General features: G+C 36.4%; 1 protein-coding gene across 2 annotated transcripts in view; it reads right to left on the bottom strand.

Moving 5' to 3' along the window:
• Positions 1 to 20,042, bottom strand: part of KITLG (KIT ligand) — a 90,375-nt gene that overhangs the window by 33,162 nt on the left and 37,171 nt on the right. For both annotated transcript variants that reach the window (XM_058425886.1, XM_032170871.2), the window contains exon 3: positions 9,039 to 9,101. In XM_058425886.1, the coding sequence (XP_058281869.1) occupies positions 9,039 to 9,101 (63 nt within the window). The remainder of the gene's footprint in view (positions 1 to 9,038; positions 9,102 to 20,042) is intronic.

The following is a 20,042-nucleotide window of genomic DNA, read 5'->3' on the forward strand; positions in this document are numbered from 1 at the left end:
AGAATAGTGAAAGCACATAAAACTGAAGTGTTTTTTTCTGCTGAATTCACTATGACCCATGTGGTCTCACGTCTGGACCAGACACGATTCTTAGGCTCAATTAAGAAATCTCTTTGGAATAGAAATGGTTCGTTCTGTTTCATTTCAATTAATCCAGAGTCATACCAATGAAGGTAAATTTCTCTGAGGAATCATGACAATTGCCATTTGTGGACTTTATTTACTGTTCTTTTGGTTTTTATCGTTGTGGCTAGAAAGCTGACATTCTACTCTCAAATATTCCATGGGCAGGCAAATTTAAAAGTTTCCTATAAAAGCACTTTGCAAAATATTGCATGTTCATGTTGCCAGTGTAGTCTCCGAAATCTTAACTTCTCTTTGGATTAGCTGGGTTTTGTAATGATTTATTTTAGTCTTCTCCCTAAACAATTAATTTGGGTCTTCAGTGTTCACTTTAGGCATCTAACTTTGCATTTCTTGTTTGAATTAAAGTGATGTAGAAATCTCAATCTGATTAAGATGGTAATCAACCAAAGCACTCTAAATATGTGTTATTTCCCAGGGCAGACCTATAAATGGCCTCTAGGCCAGCCCTAAAATAGAACAGTGAAGGAACAGCACAGGGGTTTGGGGAGTGAGGGCAGCAATGATGAACCAGAGGCCCAGTTTTTAGTCCCAACTCTGTCAATTCACTTTGTGATTTCAGGCAAATCTATTCAGGGCTTCGGTTTCTCCATCTGTAAAATAAAGGGGCCTGTCTAATGAGTGCTGGCCAATATGGGAATCCCACTATCTATCCGCAGCTCCTCTCACTCAAAATGCATTGAACGTGACTGCAGAGCTAAAATTTTCATTTAACTATAATTTCTTTAAATTGAAAAGTCAATAATATCACCCTACTTAGAGGCTGGAAAACTTTTAAGTATGTTTGGAAAACACAGAAATGTGACTATCTTCTCAATGGTAAATTTTATTAAAAAATCTAAATATGGAATAACTATTTCTAATGAAAATTTAGTGTATGAACTGTAATATGTTGCAGGTGTAAAACACACTGTGGATTTTGAATAATATGAAACATATAAAACATTCCATTAATAATTTTTAGATTGATTTTAAGGTAAAATGACAATATTTTGGATACATGGGGCTAAATAAATTTCATTATACTTAATTTCAGCTGCTTATTTTTATTTATTTTTTTTTAGTGTGGCTACCAGACAATTAAGATTATGAATGTGGCTTCTATTGTATTTCTATCAGACAATAATGGCCTAGATAATCTGAACAGCATCTTAATATAATCACTTATTAGGAAGACGGGCCCCTATGCTGTAGTACAGTATACAAAAGAACTACTTAAAATAGCATTTAATGTCATATTTTATTCATTCAACTAACATTTTATGCTTATTCATTTTAAATAAATACTTTCTTATTACATGGGAGATCGAGGCAGATAAATAGTTGACTACAAGTGTCTATTTGGCTGACGTCTATTTTTATAAACAGAATGCCACATCATAGGAGTGGAGCCTCAGAATCCATGCTTACAAACAGTGAACTTTCCCTGTAGCCACAGTTGGCTGGATGATGGTAGACACCTGACTTGGATGGGCCAATCAGAAAGTTCCTCCCCAAAATTGGTATTGATCATTAGAAACTGATAATTAGTCTCTGAGTAGGGCTGAAATTGAAATATGTAAATCTGGCAGCTCTTGGGCAGTTACATTCTACCAAGTGACTGGAACAAAGGAGAAAAAATCTGCACAAATAGAATGAGGCAGAGAAACAGAGATTCAGAGATGGAGAAGGAAAAACTGATAGTTTCCAATCCTGGTTCCAGTCTTTTCATGAGGCCTGTTGCACCCATGCCCTTAGGTGACATGCTATTCTTTAGTGTCCTTATAATAATGGGACTTTTACTATTAGTGAAAACCACAGGAATCTAATAAGATGGGCTCCTTCAAGATTTGGAAATCTAGCATTTTTGCCAAGAGTTAAATGTTTATTCATAACTATTTTTTGAGGAGCGACTATATGCATTGGATTGTCTAAAGAATGGTGAGGAGATACACAGGAGTAAAAGATTTCAACCTTGCTCTGTAGATAGTCAAAATATAGTAAAAAGAGAACACAACAACAAAATAATAATGGTGGTATCTGATGTTATTATACGCACACCACAACTCATATTTTTTGTATTTTAATTATTTCTCACAAGAATACTTTGAGACAAATCTATAACACTTAAAATATTAAGCTCTATGTAAGCAATATATGATCATGTACCCAAGATGAATAGCCTCTGGACAAATTCCATAGAAGTCACAAGATAATAAACTAAAAGATAGGGTCCATATAGCAGGTGCAATGTTAGTATTGCTGACCACCAAGCCCCAGCATCAAGCAAAACACTCAGCACAGAGTAGATGTGATGCCAATTTCACCTGATCAAATGATACAAGGGAGAGAAAATGTGGGCTGAAAGAGCAGAAAATGTCCTTGTGTGAAAGAGAAATCTTAAACTGACCTTGGAGGAGATGACCACTAAGATGGGTTACGCCCCAAGATATTGCGTGATTCTGTGGGTAGAATTTGTGGATAAGTGGATGGGAGAAGAAAGGGCATCCTTTGAGAACAGGTGCATTGATTTTAGGAGGCAGTGATGCATGTGGCTGAGGTGGCAAGTTTGTGTTGGAGAATAATGGGTATTCAGATGAGTTGGTTTGGGTAGGGCAGGATTACAGAGAGTCATGAACATTAGGTTCAGGAATTTGGCTCTCAGCCTTTAGTAAATGGGAACAATAAGCAAGTTGTTGAATGCAAAAATAACTCAATTAAAGCAGTAGAACAGAAGGCTTAAAGAAGCTGTGATTCCCCAAAATTGCATAATACAATTCTTACACCTAAAATATTTTTAAAAATTCACACGTATCTAAAAGAAGATTATAACGTTGCAGTGCAGATACTGTGTGATGAGTTATAGGCACTCACCTCATCATTATAACCTTGTGAACTATACTCAGTTCAAATCTGTGCCTCAAGGAAATTACAAATGATTATATGGTAGGGAACTTTTCTTCTTCCTTCCTTTCTTCACTTTCTTTCAGCAAATATTCATTAAATGCCTATGAGCATCCATGAGGCACTGAGAATCTAATGCAGAGCAAAAAGAATATAGTTCCTACCTTCGTGAAGTTTACAGATTGGTGGAAGATTATCCATTAAATCATCCCACAAATACATCCAAAACTGCTACTCTGAGGAGTGCTATGAAAAGAGTTTCCAGCAGAACAATTTGGTTTCATCAAAAATCAAAACTGAAATCTAAAAGAATCAGGTGTTAGCTAGACAAAAGAACCAATCAGGATTCCAGGTATAGAGAAAGCCAGGCAAGAAGCTATGTGGCAGCAAGGAACTGGTAACGATAAAGGACTGAAAAAGGACATGGAAAGGTGTCAGATCAGTATAGTCTTTTTTTTTTTTTTGAGACGGAGTCTCGCTTTGTCCCCTAGGCTGGAGTGCAGTGGTGCGATCTTGGCTCACTGCAAGCTCCACCTCCCAGGTTCACGCCATTCTCCTGCCTGAGCCTCCTGAGTAGCTGGGACTACAGGCACCCGCCACCATGCCCAGCTAATTTTCTGTGTTTTTAGTATAGACGGGGTTTCACCGTGTTAGCCAGGATGATCTCGATCTCCTGACCTCGTGATCCACCTGTCTTGGCCTCCTAAAATGCTGAGATTACAGGCGTGAGCCACTGTGCCCAGCTAGATCACTATAGTCTTGGAGGCCTTGTTGAAGCAGCTCCTTTTCCTGTTTCCTAAGAGCAACAAAAAGCCATTCAATGAATATAACAAAAGAGGAACGAAATGATTGGATGTATTTCTTTTTAAATCACTCTATCTATTCAGGAAGAATCAAAACATCAAATAATAAATCCTGAGGTATCAAAGAAAATGGAAAGAGCCCAGAGGTAAGTAATAGGGCCAGGCAAAAGAAGATGAGAATAGCCAAGAAGTGAAATTGTGCATACCTGAGGAAGGGTACTGAAGAGGGAAGAAGGTTGGAAGCCTTATTGTTAGAGTGGCATCACATGCTGCCAATCACTCCCACATTTAGCTGTGCCTTTAAAAAGTCTGAATGAAAAACTGACAATGATAGCAAAGATTGGTTCAGGTAAGTATCATCAATAGATGCTAAATCCGTGGGAGAAACTTTGATAAGGAGAAGGATTGCTTACATGGCCTTAAAGTGTCTCTCCCCAAATTGTGAATGAGTAAATATACATAAATAGTTGAACATCTTAACCAGATGATCAAAACAAACAGCACCATGAGGAGAAGATGGACTCTGTGTGCCTCTGGATGTGGTAACCTGAGCACAAATCATCACTTATGTAGCATTGTCACTTGAATTGCATAAGCTCTACAGAAGCATTAAGAAACATCAATCAAATGTTGCAAAGTGAAACACTTTTCTCAAAGGAGAGGACTGTCTCATTCAAAAATATCAGTGCCATAAAGACAAAGAAAGCCTGAGGAACTCTTAAAGGAGACTAAAGAGACAGGATGTAGTAGCTTATTATTGCTGCTATAACGAAGTTCTACAAATTTGGTGGCTTAAAGCAGAACAAATTTGTTATTTTACAGTTCTGGAGGTCAGAAGTTTAAAATAGGTCTGAATAGGCCAATACCAAGGTATTCATTAGGGCTGTGTTTCTTTTGGGTGCTCTAAAGGAAAAATCATTTTCTTTGCCTTTCCCAGCTTCCAGAGGCCATGTGCATTCCTTGGCTTGTGAATGCCTCTTCCATCTTTGAAGCCAGCAGTGTAATATTTTCAAATCTCTCTCTCTGGCTCTGATACTCATGCCTCCCTTTTATAAAGACTCATGTAAATCAGAGTGGGACCACCTGGATAATCCAAAATAACTTTTCCATCTAAAAATCCTTAATTTAATTACACCTGCAAAGTCCTTTTTGCCATGTCAGGTAATATATTCCCAAAACAAGGTATCTTTGGGAGTCATTATTTACATGGTATCAAAATGAGAATTACGATCCTAGATAGGATCTTATACCGAAGGAAAAGAAATGCAAAAAAAAAAAAAAAAAAAAAAAGGCTAAATTGAAATATAGACATAGATTAAAGTACTATAATTATTGTAAAATTTATTGAAGTTGCAAATGTACTGTGTTTAGGTAAGAAAATATCCTTTACGTAGGAAATACACACTGAAGTATTTAAGAGTAAATGGCCATGTATGCATCAGTATACAACTTATTCAAGAAGTTCAGAAGCATAATATAACACACATGCATACATAGAAAGAAAGCAACTGATAAAGCAAATGAGGCAGAATGTTAAAAACACATGAAATAGGTGAATCTGGATTAAAGGACACATGGGTGTTCTTTAAATATTCTTACAACTTTTTTTGTAAATTTAAAATTATTTGCAAATAAAAAACTAAAAGAAAACTGATGAATATATACTTCAAGTAAAAACTGAAGAAGGAATAACATCTAGTGTTCAGTAGCAAAATAGGTGACACAGTTAATAAAAATGTCTGCTTCAAAATAACTAAAAGAGTGGAATTGGAATGTTCCTAACACAAAGAAATTATAAAGTTGAGCTGACGAATATTCCAGTTACTCTGATTGGATCATTACACACTGTATGCTTGTATCAAAATATCACGTGTACCCCATAAATACATAAAACTCTTATGTATCCATAATAGCTAAAAATAAAAAAATTTAAAAAATTAATGAAGATTTTTAAACTCAAATATTACAAGCAACCCACAGTTTATGTCATGCTATGGAAGTTCAAATGAATGAAGATGTGTGGCAACAATTCAGCAATGCCATTTTTATTCTTTCTATAATAACATTACTAATAAATGGAAAAGACCAGAAATATCTAGGTATTCTTTAAGGTTAGGAAGTTAAAGGAAAGTTTAACAGTCCGGCAATATAATAGTTTCAAAGAGTTTAAAATAGCATTGGTGATTATCGTTAGATTTAAATACTAAGTGGTTGATCACACCCTGCTATTTGTGAGAGAGAATCTGCTAGGTAATTTTCTAAGAAGGACCTTGGAAAAGTGAATTCCCTTTTCTAGGAGAATTTAGCTCTTTTTCAAAATGAAGGCAAAATAAAAATAAAAGTGTATTCTATTCTAGAGCTTTCTTCTGCCCAGCGCCCATGGGCAGAATTTTATTGCTTTGGCACCAAAGAATCTTTTTGGCACCCATTCCCACTCCACCCTCTATTGTTTAAAGACAAAAGATAAGGCAGCTGGGACTCTGACCACTCGCAAATAATCAGAGGCCTCCCCACTGGGAAACTCCTCGGGTCTTGGCAGAAACGAACATTTCAAAACGAAGGTAAAACAAAGGGTGAGACCCCTGGTTCTGTCCAATGCTCGAAACATGGCCTTGTTTTTCTTGCCCACAGTGGTGGCCAAGAAGAACAGTGTCTCTCCAGTTGTGCCAGGACAGCATGCCAGAATCAAATAATAGTAGACTTTTCTCAATTACAGAAACAAGCACAAAATATGTGGCAGTGAATCAGCTTTATTTTCACAAGCTTGGCTCTTGCTATCACAAGCCGACATTGAAATATATGATTTAGCACATTCTATGATTATATCAGCACAAAAAATTCTATTTAGTTGTTTTCAGTTTAACATTTGTTTTTCAAAGAGCAGCAGGTTATCTTTGAGTGCTTGGCAATCACAATTCTAAATGCTGCTGCAGTCAGGAAGGATCTGGGGTGGGTCTTTATTACCTAGAGGCTTCCCTTCAAACACTTTCCCTAAGTATTGTAATTATTTAGATCCTCACTTTCTGTAACCCAGGGTTAAGAGTCTGATGACCTAGGGGTTTCTTTTTAAGACTGTCACTTTCTAATTGTATAACCTTGGGCAAAATACTTTTGAGCTGTAAAGCTCAATATATCATTTGTAAAATAGGAATCATAATAGCTATTTTGCCTTCCTCAGAGTTTTTCTAATCAGCCAAGAAAATTAATATGTGAAATCATTTTGCAAATAGAAAAGTGTTATAAAAAGGCCACATAATCCCCCCTGCCTGCCTTCCCAATTACTAAACTTTTTGATCAAAAGATCATTGCCTAATTGATGTGTGTTTGTTTCTTCAAGTGTCTGCCAAAGTGCTGGCTCCTGGTTAGTTTTTCCTAACTAAATACTTGCTAAGTAATCAAATAATAAAATTAATTAACTTTCAGGCTGCTAATAATTTTCCATTTCTATTTCCAGAGAATTCCCCCTAACCCAATAGGATAGACATTGACGTAGTCTTGAGGATAAATGGTTCAACATGAAGATACATGTTCTAAGGAATTCTAAAAAAAACTTCAGATAGTTCATGCTAAAATGCTTACTAATAAAAAGAAATGTAGCTTTGACATTCTCTTGAAATGACAGCCTTGTAGTCTTTGAAATGCATTTTAAGCACAAGCACATAATGATGTGTTTAAATTGGTAACAACTTTGATGGACTGATCCACAAAAATTGGTCAAAACCTAAAACAACTTGCACAAAGTAGATGTATAATAAGTTTTGGTAGATTATGGAAAGATGAGAGTTGTAGAGAAGAGAGTAACTCAAATGGTTTTAAATTTACTCAAGAAACACAGTACAGCAGTTGAAATGAGTCAACATAAAACAACTTGTCAAAGCATGTTGAAAGATATAAGCGAACTTCAAAGTATAGAAGCTTAACATAAAATCATTCAATATTCAAAAAGTTCCATGTCTTATGTATGGGTGCATACATTGCAGTAAACATATAAGAGAATGCTCCTCCTGCTCTACATAACACCAGGGAATGCTGTCCACATTACAAGCCCTGAAAGCACACATTGGAATGAAAAAGTCCAGCTCAGAATAAGTGTTACCACTAAGAGACAAAGTGGGGATTAATGAAGACGGAGAAGGAGCATACATAGGGCATTAGTTACATTTGTAATGTTTCATTATTAAAAATATATTTGAAGCAAGTATTGCACAATGGTAAGGTTTGATAAGCTCTGTGACGGGTATACAGGTATTATATTATCCTCTATGCTTGAAATATTTCTTAATGTATGAATTCTGATACTGTGTAATGAGAAAAATAATTAAAATTTCTTGGTTTCAGCAACAGAGTAGTATTTATAATAGTAAACACATACACTTGTAAGTTCTAAGAATCTATTGCACTGCTAGTAAATCAAATCGTGTTTTCAAATTAAACAAGTGAGATAGGTCAGCTATGAAAAAGAATTTACATAAACTTACACCCAAGTCCTTTTTAGGGGGATGCTTAAAGAAAATGAGAAAATCTGTGGCTAGGTCTAAAGAAGATAATCGTATTTACTTTGGAAGTACAGATGGCCCTCCATATCCATGGATTCAACCAACAGAAGATGGAAAACATTCAAACAATAAGAAAACATAAAATGAATTTTAAAAGCAGAGTATAACAAAGATTTATGTAATATAGGCATTATATTCAGTATTAGAATTAATTTAGAATTAATTTAGAAATACTTTAATTTAGTTCCAAATTCCTGGAACTAAACTCCTGGAACACACAGGAGTTCCAGTGTGCCTTCCATGGTGAAAAATAAAAATTTAAAAATAAAGTATACAGAAGAATGTGCATAGGTTATATGCAAATACTATGCCATTCATAGAAAGGACTTGAGCATCCTAGGATTTGGGTATCCTGATGGTGGAGTGAGTGGGGAGGATGGCGGGTTGGAAGGTGTCCTGGAACCAATCCCCTAAGGATAGTGAAGAACAACTATACAGGTCTAGGATATATGTGCGAAATGATCACCGATAAAGTTTAACAGTTGCTTAAGAGGGGAAAAAAAAAACCTGCAAGTCAAATTCCAAAGATAAATTCTTCAAATCCTGACAATAAGCAAACTCCTAAATAGCAGCTAGTGTACTATCTCAATACGAATGATCCCATTTCTTCTATGATCTACTAAAATGAAACTCAGAAATGTAGTTTACATACCAAAACATCCATCCCGGGGACATATTTGAGGGTTATCATATAGTCTTTCGGAAGATTTGCCACCTACAGAGACAAAAAAAAAATTCCATAAGAAAATTCTTATACATCAATTAATCATATTTGTAGTGCTTTGGAGAAAAGCATACAAAACTGTTGTGCTTTTTAAAGTTACCAATGAATTTCAATATTTACATGTATATTGATTTTTAATCCTTGATTTCCCTCTGTAATCAAAGGCATCCTTCAAAATAAAAAAGTGATAATACAAATCTTTTACCAAATTCAGTTATGCCTGGCTAGGTATAACCTACTGAGTTTTGGAAACATGATCTGAATTTCAGCTTCCACCTGTGATCTTGGAATTCTCCTCCAGGACTATTTTCCTACTTGTTCCTCCATAGGATTAATCATAAAATATATGCTTTTTATGTCAGTGGTTCTCAAAATGTGTACCTCAAAGTGATGTGCCAGCAATAGGGAACCTGTCAGAAATGCATATTCTCAGGCCATACCAGACCTACTGAATCTTATCTTTACTTAACAAGTCCTCCAGGTGATTCCAATGTGCATCCAAATTTGAGAACTACTACTTTATGTTGAACCTAAAAAATGATCAGTGAAACTTCACAAGAACAATGCTACTTATGAGATGCAAATGCTTTATAAGAAAAATTTAGAAAGATTCATTTTGTGATGTAACTTAATTCTCTTACCTTGGACTGAACATTTGAGAAGTCTCAAATGTTTGCCCAGGTTCTTCTGAAGGCTTTAAGTAACGTCTGACTTACTTACATCAGTCATTCTGGCATAAGTGAATAAGCAATAGGTTTGGGACAAAGGAATCTGGGACAAATCTAAACTCTGTACGTTGGTTCCTCTCATTTATAAAATGAAGATCAAGATACCTATGTCAAATGGTCATTTAGAATTAAGATAGATGAATGTGCCAAACACATTATAAACACTCAATCCATGTTCTTTACTGAGAGCTATACTGGCAACTGACTGGAGGCATATAACCCTAGTAAGTTACAGAGTTCTAGGTTCTCTTCCTTCCTACACAATGTAGCAACTTTGCGGTCCCCAACCTTCTCTTATATCACCATTAAAATTCCCAGATGAATAATTTAGCCAACAACTGACTTAGCTCATTGGGTATTAAGATAACATATGTTAAAAAGTAGTTTTGTACCATTACATCTTCAAGGGTCTATCTTGCTTTGTAGACTTATTTTTTCCTTCATCTTGTCTCCAAAAACTTTATTTTCTTTATAGAAAACTAAGATCATGTGCATGTTTGCTAGACTAGGTCATCTCGCACAAGTTTACCATAACATTTTCTGTATGATTCTGCTTGGTCTTGTCAATAGCTTCTAGAATCTGAGAACAATTTATTGATAAATGAATTTAGGCATGGGCATAAGTAGTCAGATGGGAGCTAAGGTAGTAACTGATCTCATGGTGCTTACTACCATCCTACTTCCAGTAATGCCACCTGACACTCATTCAGCTCTGAACTGAGGCACTTAGTATGGTTCCTCTTCCCTAAGTTCACATAATCATAAAATAGTAACAGTGTCTAACACGTACCAAATATCTACTATGTGCTAGGCACTGTGCTCACTATGGGCTTAGGCTGCATTATTACAATTTATCCTCAGATCCCGCTGACATATTGTCTTTATTTAACAGATGAAGAAACTGAGGCTAGAAGGGGTCAAGTGCCTTGACTAAGGTCACACAGCCATCACATGTTAAGTCTAGACTAGAACTCAGGTCCCTTGAGAGGCCTCCCTTGTCTCTTAGCTCCACTACATATTTTCACACTCTACACCCTCTGGGCACTTGTTCTAGGTATTTTCCACTTCTGAATCTTCAACATCAACCTTCTTCATGCCACCCTAAATAAAATATTAGAATTATTGCTGCTTTTATTTTTCTTTTTTTGGTACAGAGTCTCACTCTGTCACCTGGGCTGGAGTGCAGTAGCATGATCCTGGCTCACTCCAACCTCCACCTCCTGGGCTTAAGGAATACTCGCATGTGTCAGCCTCTGGGATTACAGGCACGCACCACTACACCTGGCTAATTTTTGTATTTTTAGTAGAGGCGGCCATGTTGGCCAGTCTGGTCTCAAACTCCTGGCCTCAAGTGATCTGCCTGCCTTGGCCTCCCAAAATGCTGGAATTACAGGCATGAGCCACAGTGTCCATTCCATTGCTGCTTATTGAAAACACATCTGAGCTACTAGACATGATGGCATTTTTGTTCATTTATTTTTGGCGTTAACTCCCTTACTCTTTAAACTTAACTTTCTTCCTCTCAAACTTTCCACCAAGCTTCCATAATTTCTTTTCTCTTCTTAATCTTCATCTTCATCTTTGAAAGGAAAAATGGTCTAGTCATTTTATGTAAAACCTAGTGACAAAGACACAGCAGACCTGTTGCAGGTATGAAAGCAACAACTAAGCAGCAATATTCTATCTCATTTTGAATAAGCCAGGTAAATTAAAGGCATTCCAGATAGAAAAATGCAGGAAGAAGTGGCAAGTATTCTGAACACAATCTGCTTAACAATCTAGCCCTTTCTTAAGCATAATTTATATTATTTTAAAAATACAAAAATACAATCAACTAGATTAGTATTTAGAAAGTGTGGGATCTGAGTATATGTCTAAAAAGTAAAGAATGTGTAAAGAGTATGCTGACCAATTCCATTTCATGAATAATTTATATACAAATATTGGTTCAAAGAAGGCTTACAGGAAGTTCCGTGACAAAAACACTGAAATCTACACTCTACCACTGGCGGTAGGGCAGTGTATAATAATAAAGTAATTTATTCGTTAAGCTGATTTACTGATACTCAATTTCTGGTGAGACTGAAAAATAATACTGTTTTTGAAACGTGCTTTATAATTTAAAACAAGTTTTCATGTACAGTTTCTACCACAACCCCATGAGAGATTATATTAAGCTTATTTTACAAATGAGTTCATGGAAACTCAGAGAGGTTAACTGGTATCCCCAGGGTACACGCATTAGGAGTAACTGGTGCAGGTAGGATGCAAACCCTGGCTTTGTGTGCTGGGGCTCAGCACATCTACCTATAGCGCAGTCTTCCATTATTACATTCTTGGTTTTCATTGGTTTCCTTCTAATTACATTTGGAAGAGAACTTAGAAAGTCAAGTTGTAGATATTTGTGGTTGCTTAATAAATTATTGTGTTAATATTACTTTCTAAGCATTTATACAGATTGAACATCTCTAATCTGAAATCTAAAATAAAGCTACATGCATACAAGCTATGTGATCTTTGACAAAGTCAACAAACATACACAATGGGGAAAGGACTCCCTACTCAATAAGTGGTGCTGGGAAAACTGGCTAGCTATATGCAGAAGAATGGAACTAGACCCCTACTATTCAACACATACAAAAATTAACTCAAAAAGAATTAAATTTTTAAATGTAAGTCTCCACACTGTAAAAATCCTGGAAGAAAACTTAGTAAACACCATTCTGGTCACTGGCCTTGGGGAATAATTTATGACTAAGTACTCAAAAGCAATTCCAACAGAAACAAAAAATGACAATTGGGAGCTAATTAAACTAAAGAGCTACTACACAACAAAAGAAACTACTAACAGAGTAAATAGACAACCTACAGAATGAGGGAAAATATTTGTAAACTATGCATCCAACAAAGATCTAATATCCAGAATCTATAAGGAACTTAAACAATTCAACAAGAAAAAAATAACCCCATAAACAACAAGTAAGCAAAAGACATAGACATTTCTCAAAAGAAGATATGCAAGGGGCCAAGAAACATATGAAAAATTGCTCAACCTCACTAATCAACAGAGAAATGCAAATCAAAACCACAATAAGGCACCATCTCATATGGGTTAGAATGGCTGTCATGTTGGTGGGAGTGTAAATTAGTTCAACCATTGTGGAAGAAAGTGTGGTGATTCCTCAAGGATCTAGAACTAGAAATACCACTTGACCCAGCAATCCCATTACTGGGTATATACCCAAAGGATTATAAATCATTCTACTATAAAGACACATGCACATGTATGTTTATTGCGGCACTATTCACAATAGCAAAGACTTGGAACCAACCCAAATGTCCATCAGTGATAGACTGGATAAAGAAAATGTGGCACATATACAGCATGGAATAATATGCAGCCATAAAAAAGGATGAGTTCGTGTCCTTTGCAGGGACATGGATGAAGCTGGAAACAATCATTCTCAGTAAACTAACACAAAAACAGAAAACCAAACACCACATGTTCTCACTCATAAGTGGGAGTTGAACAATGAGAACACATGGACACAGGGAGAGAAACATCACACACCAGGGCCTGTTGGGTACTGGGGGGCTAGGGGAAGGATAGCACTAGGAGAAATACCTAATGTAGGTGACGGGTTGATGGCTGCAGCAAACCACCATGGCACGTGTATACCTATGTAACAAACTGCACATTCTGCACTTGTACCCCAGAACTTAAAGTATAATTTTAAAAAATGTCAAAAAACGACAGATGCTGGTGAGGCTGCAGAGAAATGGGAATGCATATACACTGTTCAGCCACTGTGGAAAGAAATTTGGGGATTTCTCAAAGAATTCAGAACTACCACTCAACCCAGCAATCCCATTGCTGGGTGTATATCCAAAATAAGTCCTTCTACCAAATAAACCCATGCATTTGTACATTCATCACAGTACTATTCACAATAGAAAGACATGGAATCGACCTACGTGCCTATCAACAATGGACTGAATAAAGACAACGTGGTACATATACACCATGGAATACTATGCAGCCACAAAAAAAGAATAAAATCATGTCCTTCGCAGGAATACGGATGCAGCTGGAGGCCATCATTGTCAGTGAATTAACATAGGAACAGAAAAACAAATATTGCATGTTCTCACTTATAAGTGGGAACTAAACACTGCATACACGTGGAAATAAAGATGGCAACAATAGATACCAGGGTCAACTAGATAGGAAGCAGGGAGACAGGGTTAAAAAAACTACCTATTGGGTACCATGTTCACTACCTGGGTGATGGAATCAATCATACCCCAAACCTCAGCATCACACAATATACCCAAGTAATAAACCTTCAAATGTAGCCCCTGAATAAAAAATAATAGTTGAAAGTATATTAAAAAGAAAAAACCACAAATATTCTAAAATCTGAAAAAAAAATGAAATCTGAAACAGTTTTCATCCCAAGCATTTTGGGTAGGAAATATTCAACCCTGTAGTATACTGACTCACCTTCCAGAAAGCACAGATAACCATGAAATAAATTCTGCTTCTCTGATATATGTCACTGTGGAAAGTTTTACAGAGTAGAGGGAGCCCATGGCCTGGAACTTGGAAAATACTCCTTAGAGGCAGTGAATTTAATGTATGGATTAATAGCACAGGTTCTGGAGACAGACAACTCAGGTTGGATCCTGGCCCTGCAACCTGCTAACTCAGAAGTCTTGGGCAAGTCACTTCATCTACTTCAGCCTAAATTTTTACATGTATCACATGGGAATCATGTAGAATCTAGCTGATGGATTTATAAGGATTAAATAACTCATGTAAAATACCAAGTGCTTAGTTAGGCATGGTATGTGAATGAGTATGAATTTCTATTAATACTAAATGCAAGGGAGTGGGACAGTCTAGATAGAGGAAGGGTCTTATGCAAAGGCAAAGAAATGGGAAAGCTCATAGTGTGTTAGGGAGACCAGATAAAAGACAATAAATATTCCAGGAAAACTGCATTTGAGAGAGACCCTCCAAATGTTGAGCTAAGGAGGTCAAATGGGAGGTAGTAAGGTACAGTAGGAACAGTGCTACCATCAGAACTCCACAGCAAGTCGCTTCTGCTTAGACACATAGCATCATCTCTGTGGAAGTTCTACTCCTTGTCTGTAAGATAAAGAGGGCAAACTAGATAATTTCTATAAATTCAGTCTGGTTTGACTTACTTATGTAAGTGGTGATGCAACACTGAACATGTTTCAGCAGAGAAGTAACATGGTAGTAAAATACCAAGATTAGTATGGTAAGACAGTTTGGAGCAAAGAGAAAACAGAGACAGACAAAAGATTAGAAGACCACTAGGAATCTGAATATACATTAAATGTTTACATGTAAACTGGAAACTAGAAAAGCAGGAACCAGGTCTAGAGTCCAGGGAGGTATTCCCTATTGGTAGGGTTAAATGGATAAGTAACCAAGGCTACATATTTTAAAAAACAAATCTGTTCTACTAAAAGAAATTCATGGCAAAAAATAATAATAATAATAATTGACGGAAAATTTTACCAAAGGCTAACTCATTCTAATGAGCTCTGGTTTGGAATGCAAGGATGTCAATACTATGCCAGATTGTAAAATAAAAAACTGCAAAAACAAGTTACTGGATGATGAGCTAACTGTGCTAGGTGGGCCCCATTTACTGTCTTCTTTGGATGTCCTAAGGATTGACCATGTCCAGTGACACTGGAAAAACATCCACGGGAGAACAGCATTCGGAAATGCTGGAGACTCGGCCAAGAAGAAGTCTTTGCAAGCCAAACTGGCACTGGCTGCATACCACACCCTGCAGGTATTTGGACTCAGAAGAAAAATAACTCAAAGCCAGAATACTTAACTTCCTCTCTAGATCACTGATCTAAAAACCTTTGGATCTCATGGTTCAAGGGTCACTGAGGTCCCTAAATCTCATGAGATCAGTGGCCACTTTGGACATCTTTGCAAGACCCTTACTTGTTATGCTGTCTCTCCCAAGTCCAAGGCAGGAATCAAAATTCAGTAGTTATCTATGACTCCCTTGACACTTTTATAAAATGCTGTACATATGTCAACTTTTCTGGGGAAAGAGTCCATTATTTTCAGACCTAGCAAAGTTTAATAATCACAGCTGTAGATGAAAAAAGCTCTACACTTCTATCTAAATGTCATCATTCACTTGTGTACAGTAGCTTACTATAATGTTAGTTGTTCAGCCTTCAGAAATAACACCCTCCAAAAAAGCTTTTTGCTTCTTTGTTTCTCCTAAAAAATTATCTACCACTAATATTGACTAAAAATCTAACCAACCAGGTGTATTACCTATAGTTTTCAAATGTAACTGGACTTTTTAAAAATGGTAACAATTAGTGATTAAAAAAAAAATTGGCAGGGCACAGTGGTTCATACCTGTAATCCTACTGCTTTAAGAAGCCAAGGTGAGAGGATTGCTTAAAGCCAGGAGTTTGAGACCAGACTTGGCAACAAAGTGAGAGTCCATCTCAAGAAAAAAAATTTAAAAATTAGTCAGGCATGGTGGCAACTACTCTGGAGTCCCAGCTACTAGAGAGGCTGAGGCAGGAGGATCACTTGAGCCCAGGAGTTTGAGGCTCCAGTGCGCCATGATTGCACCACTGTACCCCAGACTGGGTGATAGACACCCTGTCTCAAAAAAAAAATTAAGATGGCAACTTCAGGAGGCTTTTCAAGGTCATCTTTCCTCAGTAAAGAATATCTAAATAAAGATAGATAACAATTTTTTCTTTCAAATAGAAGAGATTATAAACTGCAATATTTAGGGAGTGTATAATACCTCATGATGATGACATACCTTATGATGATGACAGACCTTATGATGATGATTCCAATTAAGTAACTAACTGAGCTTCTACAATATGATAGCTTCCTAATCACAGTAAGATAAGGTGACTATTATTCAGGAAATAAAATTCAGTAGGTTACAATGATAATTCATTAATTGTAGTTGAAACTTACATTTTAAACTACTGGGAAGAAATTATAAATTATGAACTGCATTACTGTGCCTCAGCGATAGGTAGTTAAGGGGTCAAACCTCTATTCAACTATTTCCCAAGTGATGATCAGATTACTAAATACCACTAGATCTCAGCTTTCTAACCAATATACTGGGGCTAAAAATAGTTATCTTGTAAGGTTATGAAAATTAAAGGAGACAATCCATGCAAAGTGTTTCTGCATGGTGTATTGTTTTAAAAAACCAAGGAGCAGGCTGCACATGGTGGCTTACACCTGTAATCCCAGAACTTTGGGAGGCAGAGGTGGGAGGATCTCTTGGGGCCAGGAGTTTGAGACCAGCCTGGACAACATAATGGGACCCACATCTCTACAAAAGATAAACATAAAAATTCAAGGAAAAGAAGACATACTATCCAAGTAGTTTATTTTATAAAGGAAGAACAATGTTTTCCTAGCAATATGACTGATATGCTTGATAATATAGCAATCTATCTAGAGTTTTAATAAATATTATTCCTAATAGTCCTTTTTTTAAAATACAAAATGTCCTAAATTTAGCTTTAAATAGAGAAAGAATATTCTGCTGACCACAGGAGCAGAAATTAAACTGCTAAATATTGCAACCTAATAAAATAAAATTTGAAAACTATCTTTCACGCTATTATTTTTCGAAGGTCAAACAAAACTTTGTGAAATCTTCACTATTATTGATATACCTAGGTCATTTGAAGAAAAGCTTAGAATTCATCCAGAAATGGGGACATTCAGAGACTCCAATTCTTCACTTTAATGCAGTGGTAATTCTATTTGAGGAACATAATATTTGAAGAAGAAAAATAATCAGAATTAATCAAAACTGTCTATTCAAAGTGTGAAAATGTGTTATCTGAGGATATTTTTACAATCTCTCATTATGTTAATCTCCATGAATCATGTATAAATATAGCCAACTTGAAATAAGTGCCTACCACAAGACCAGGAAAACAATAGATTCCCTTGTTCCAATGCTATCTTACTAATTTGTAGACTGACCTTGAAAAGACAGAGTAATTTCACCTTTACGAGATGGGGATGGGACCTTAAGAAACATTTCTACTCAATAGAAAGTTAAAGACAAAAACAGTTTTTCTCTTTAGCAACAAAATCATATTGAGTCAAATTGCCTCAAATGAAGAAACAAAGTCATCACAAACAAAGAGAAGAGTAGGGAGAATACACAGAGAAAACTAGTTTGAACTTTTTCAATATTTGGATTTCCTTCTTATATGAACAACTACAACTACTAAAAGCTGCAACCTAACTACCTCATAGACACAAGTTATAAAAGCTTGATTCATCCTCTTCCGAGATACTTGACCCTTTCTTTAGGTAAGTCTGAGTTTGCCATTTAAAACAAGTCTTGCAACATTTTTTTAGAAACAAAGCAAAATGTTCTGTAAATAGATGAACTATTATGCTTAGTAAACATGCCAGAAGCATTTCGAATGAAAACCCTGGGGACTGTAGGAGCAGTACAAAGCGTTCAAGAAGAAATTTTAAAAAAAAATTGACATTAAAATAATAAATCATGTGCTTCTGTGACATGAGAATCACTTCAAGCAAAAAAACTTAACGTGTGTGGGCACAGTGCAGGTTGCCACCTAATGCAAAGATGAAACTGGTAGGGGCTGCAAAGGAATGATTTCCATTGAAGGAATAATTGTGAGCACAGGCAAAAATGGACTGTCAGGCCACTTTCTTTCCCTCACATAAAATGTAGCAAGGTTATGTCTGCAAAGCAAATTCCTTTCATCCTATATAACCTCCTTTATTTGAGTCATTATTGAATTATTCCAAGAGGTGCAACCTGAAAAAACATCATTATGGAATAAAATAATTTCAAAGCTGAAAAGGGCCTCCAAATTTCTCTAATTTAGTAGTTCTTATCTTCTTTGGGGTCATAAATTTCTCTGAGAAATGATAAAAGCTACACACTCTACTCAGAAATGAACATAAGGCATACGAAGGCAGCACAATTCTGAGCTTCATGTGTAAGCATTTGAAGTTTATCAGCCTTAGATTAATAACTATTGATCATATCCCTGTTCCTCATTTGAAAAATTAGGAAATTGAACGCCAGAAAGATTCAGTGATTTGTCCAAGGCCACACAGCCAGGTAACAGTGGAGCTGGTATTAAAACAACCTAGTATTCCCGACTTCCATCAAGATGCTCTGCCCCACCATGTATAGAGAAAGGCTGTGATTATCTACATCCATAAATCTCAACAGCCACTCATGTTGCTGTTTGAATAAATGAAATTAGTAAGTTAGGATAGGACTCCACTTCTTTTCAAACATTAAAATACACACACACATGCACACACACACACACACACACACTTTATAAACATTATGGCCTAAGCAGTCATGATACTTCTACATAAATAACTTTTATGTAGATGCTAGTTGGAAACATTAGGGTTCTTACACCCCATCTCCACAAGTTGAGATTCGGTATAGTGATGCCCTTACAGCTGTACCTTAAATAAGTCCCTGAGAGACTGTGATCTGCTGGTTCTAAAGTAGTGACCTACTTTAAACATATTTTGAAGACTTGTATTAATCTGGCATCCTTATAAATCTATACAACACAGATGATAACTAGTCATAATAGGAATTGAGGTTAAATAAGAGTCAAGACATTTTGGTTTCTAAACAATGACAGAAGAGACCATCTAGAGCAATTGCTCTTAAGCCTCCTTTCAGAATTTTGTTAAAAATATAGATGTTTGGATCCCTTTCTCAGACTTACCAAGGCAGTTTCTTGGTGTAGTCCCAGGCACCTGTAATTTTTATTATTATTATTATACTTTAAGTTCTAGGGTACATGTGCACAACGTGCAGGTTTGTTACATAGGTATACACGTATCATGTTGGTTTGCTGCACCCATCAACTCGTCATTTACATTAGGTATTTCTCCAAACGCTATCCCTCCTCCAGGCCCCCACTCCCCAACAGGCCCCAGTGTGTGATGTTCCCCTCCCTGTGTCCATGTGTTCTCATTGTTCAACTCCCACTTATGAGTGAGGACATGCGGTGTTTGGTTTTCTGTTCTTGGGACATTTTGCTGAGAATAATTGTTTCCAGCTTCATCCATGTCCCTGCAAAGGACATGAACTCATCTTTTTTTATAGCTGCATAGTATTGC

This window comes from Hylobates moloch, unplaced genomic scaffold, assembly GCF_009828535.3.
Source record: "Hylobates moloch isolate HMO894 unplaced genomic scaffold, HMol_V3 SCAFFOLD_12, whole genome shotgun sequence".
NCBI lineage: Eukaryota > Metazoa > Chordata > Mammalia > Primates > Hylobatidae > Hylobates > Hylobates moloch.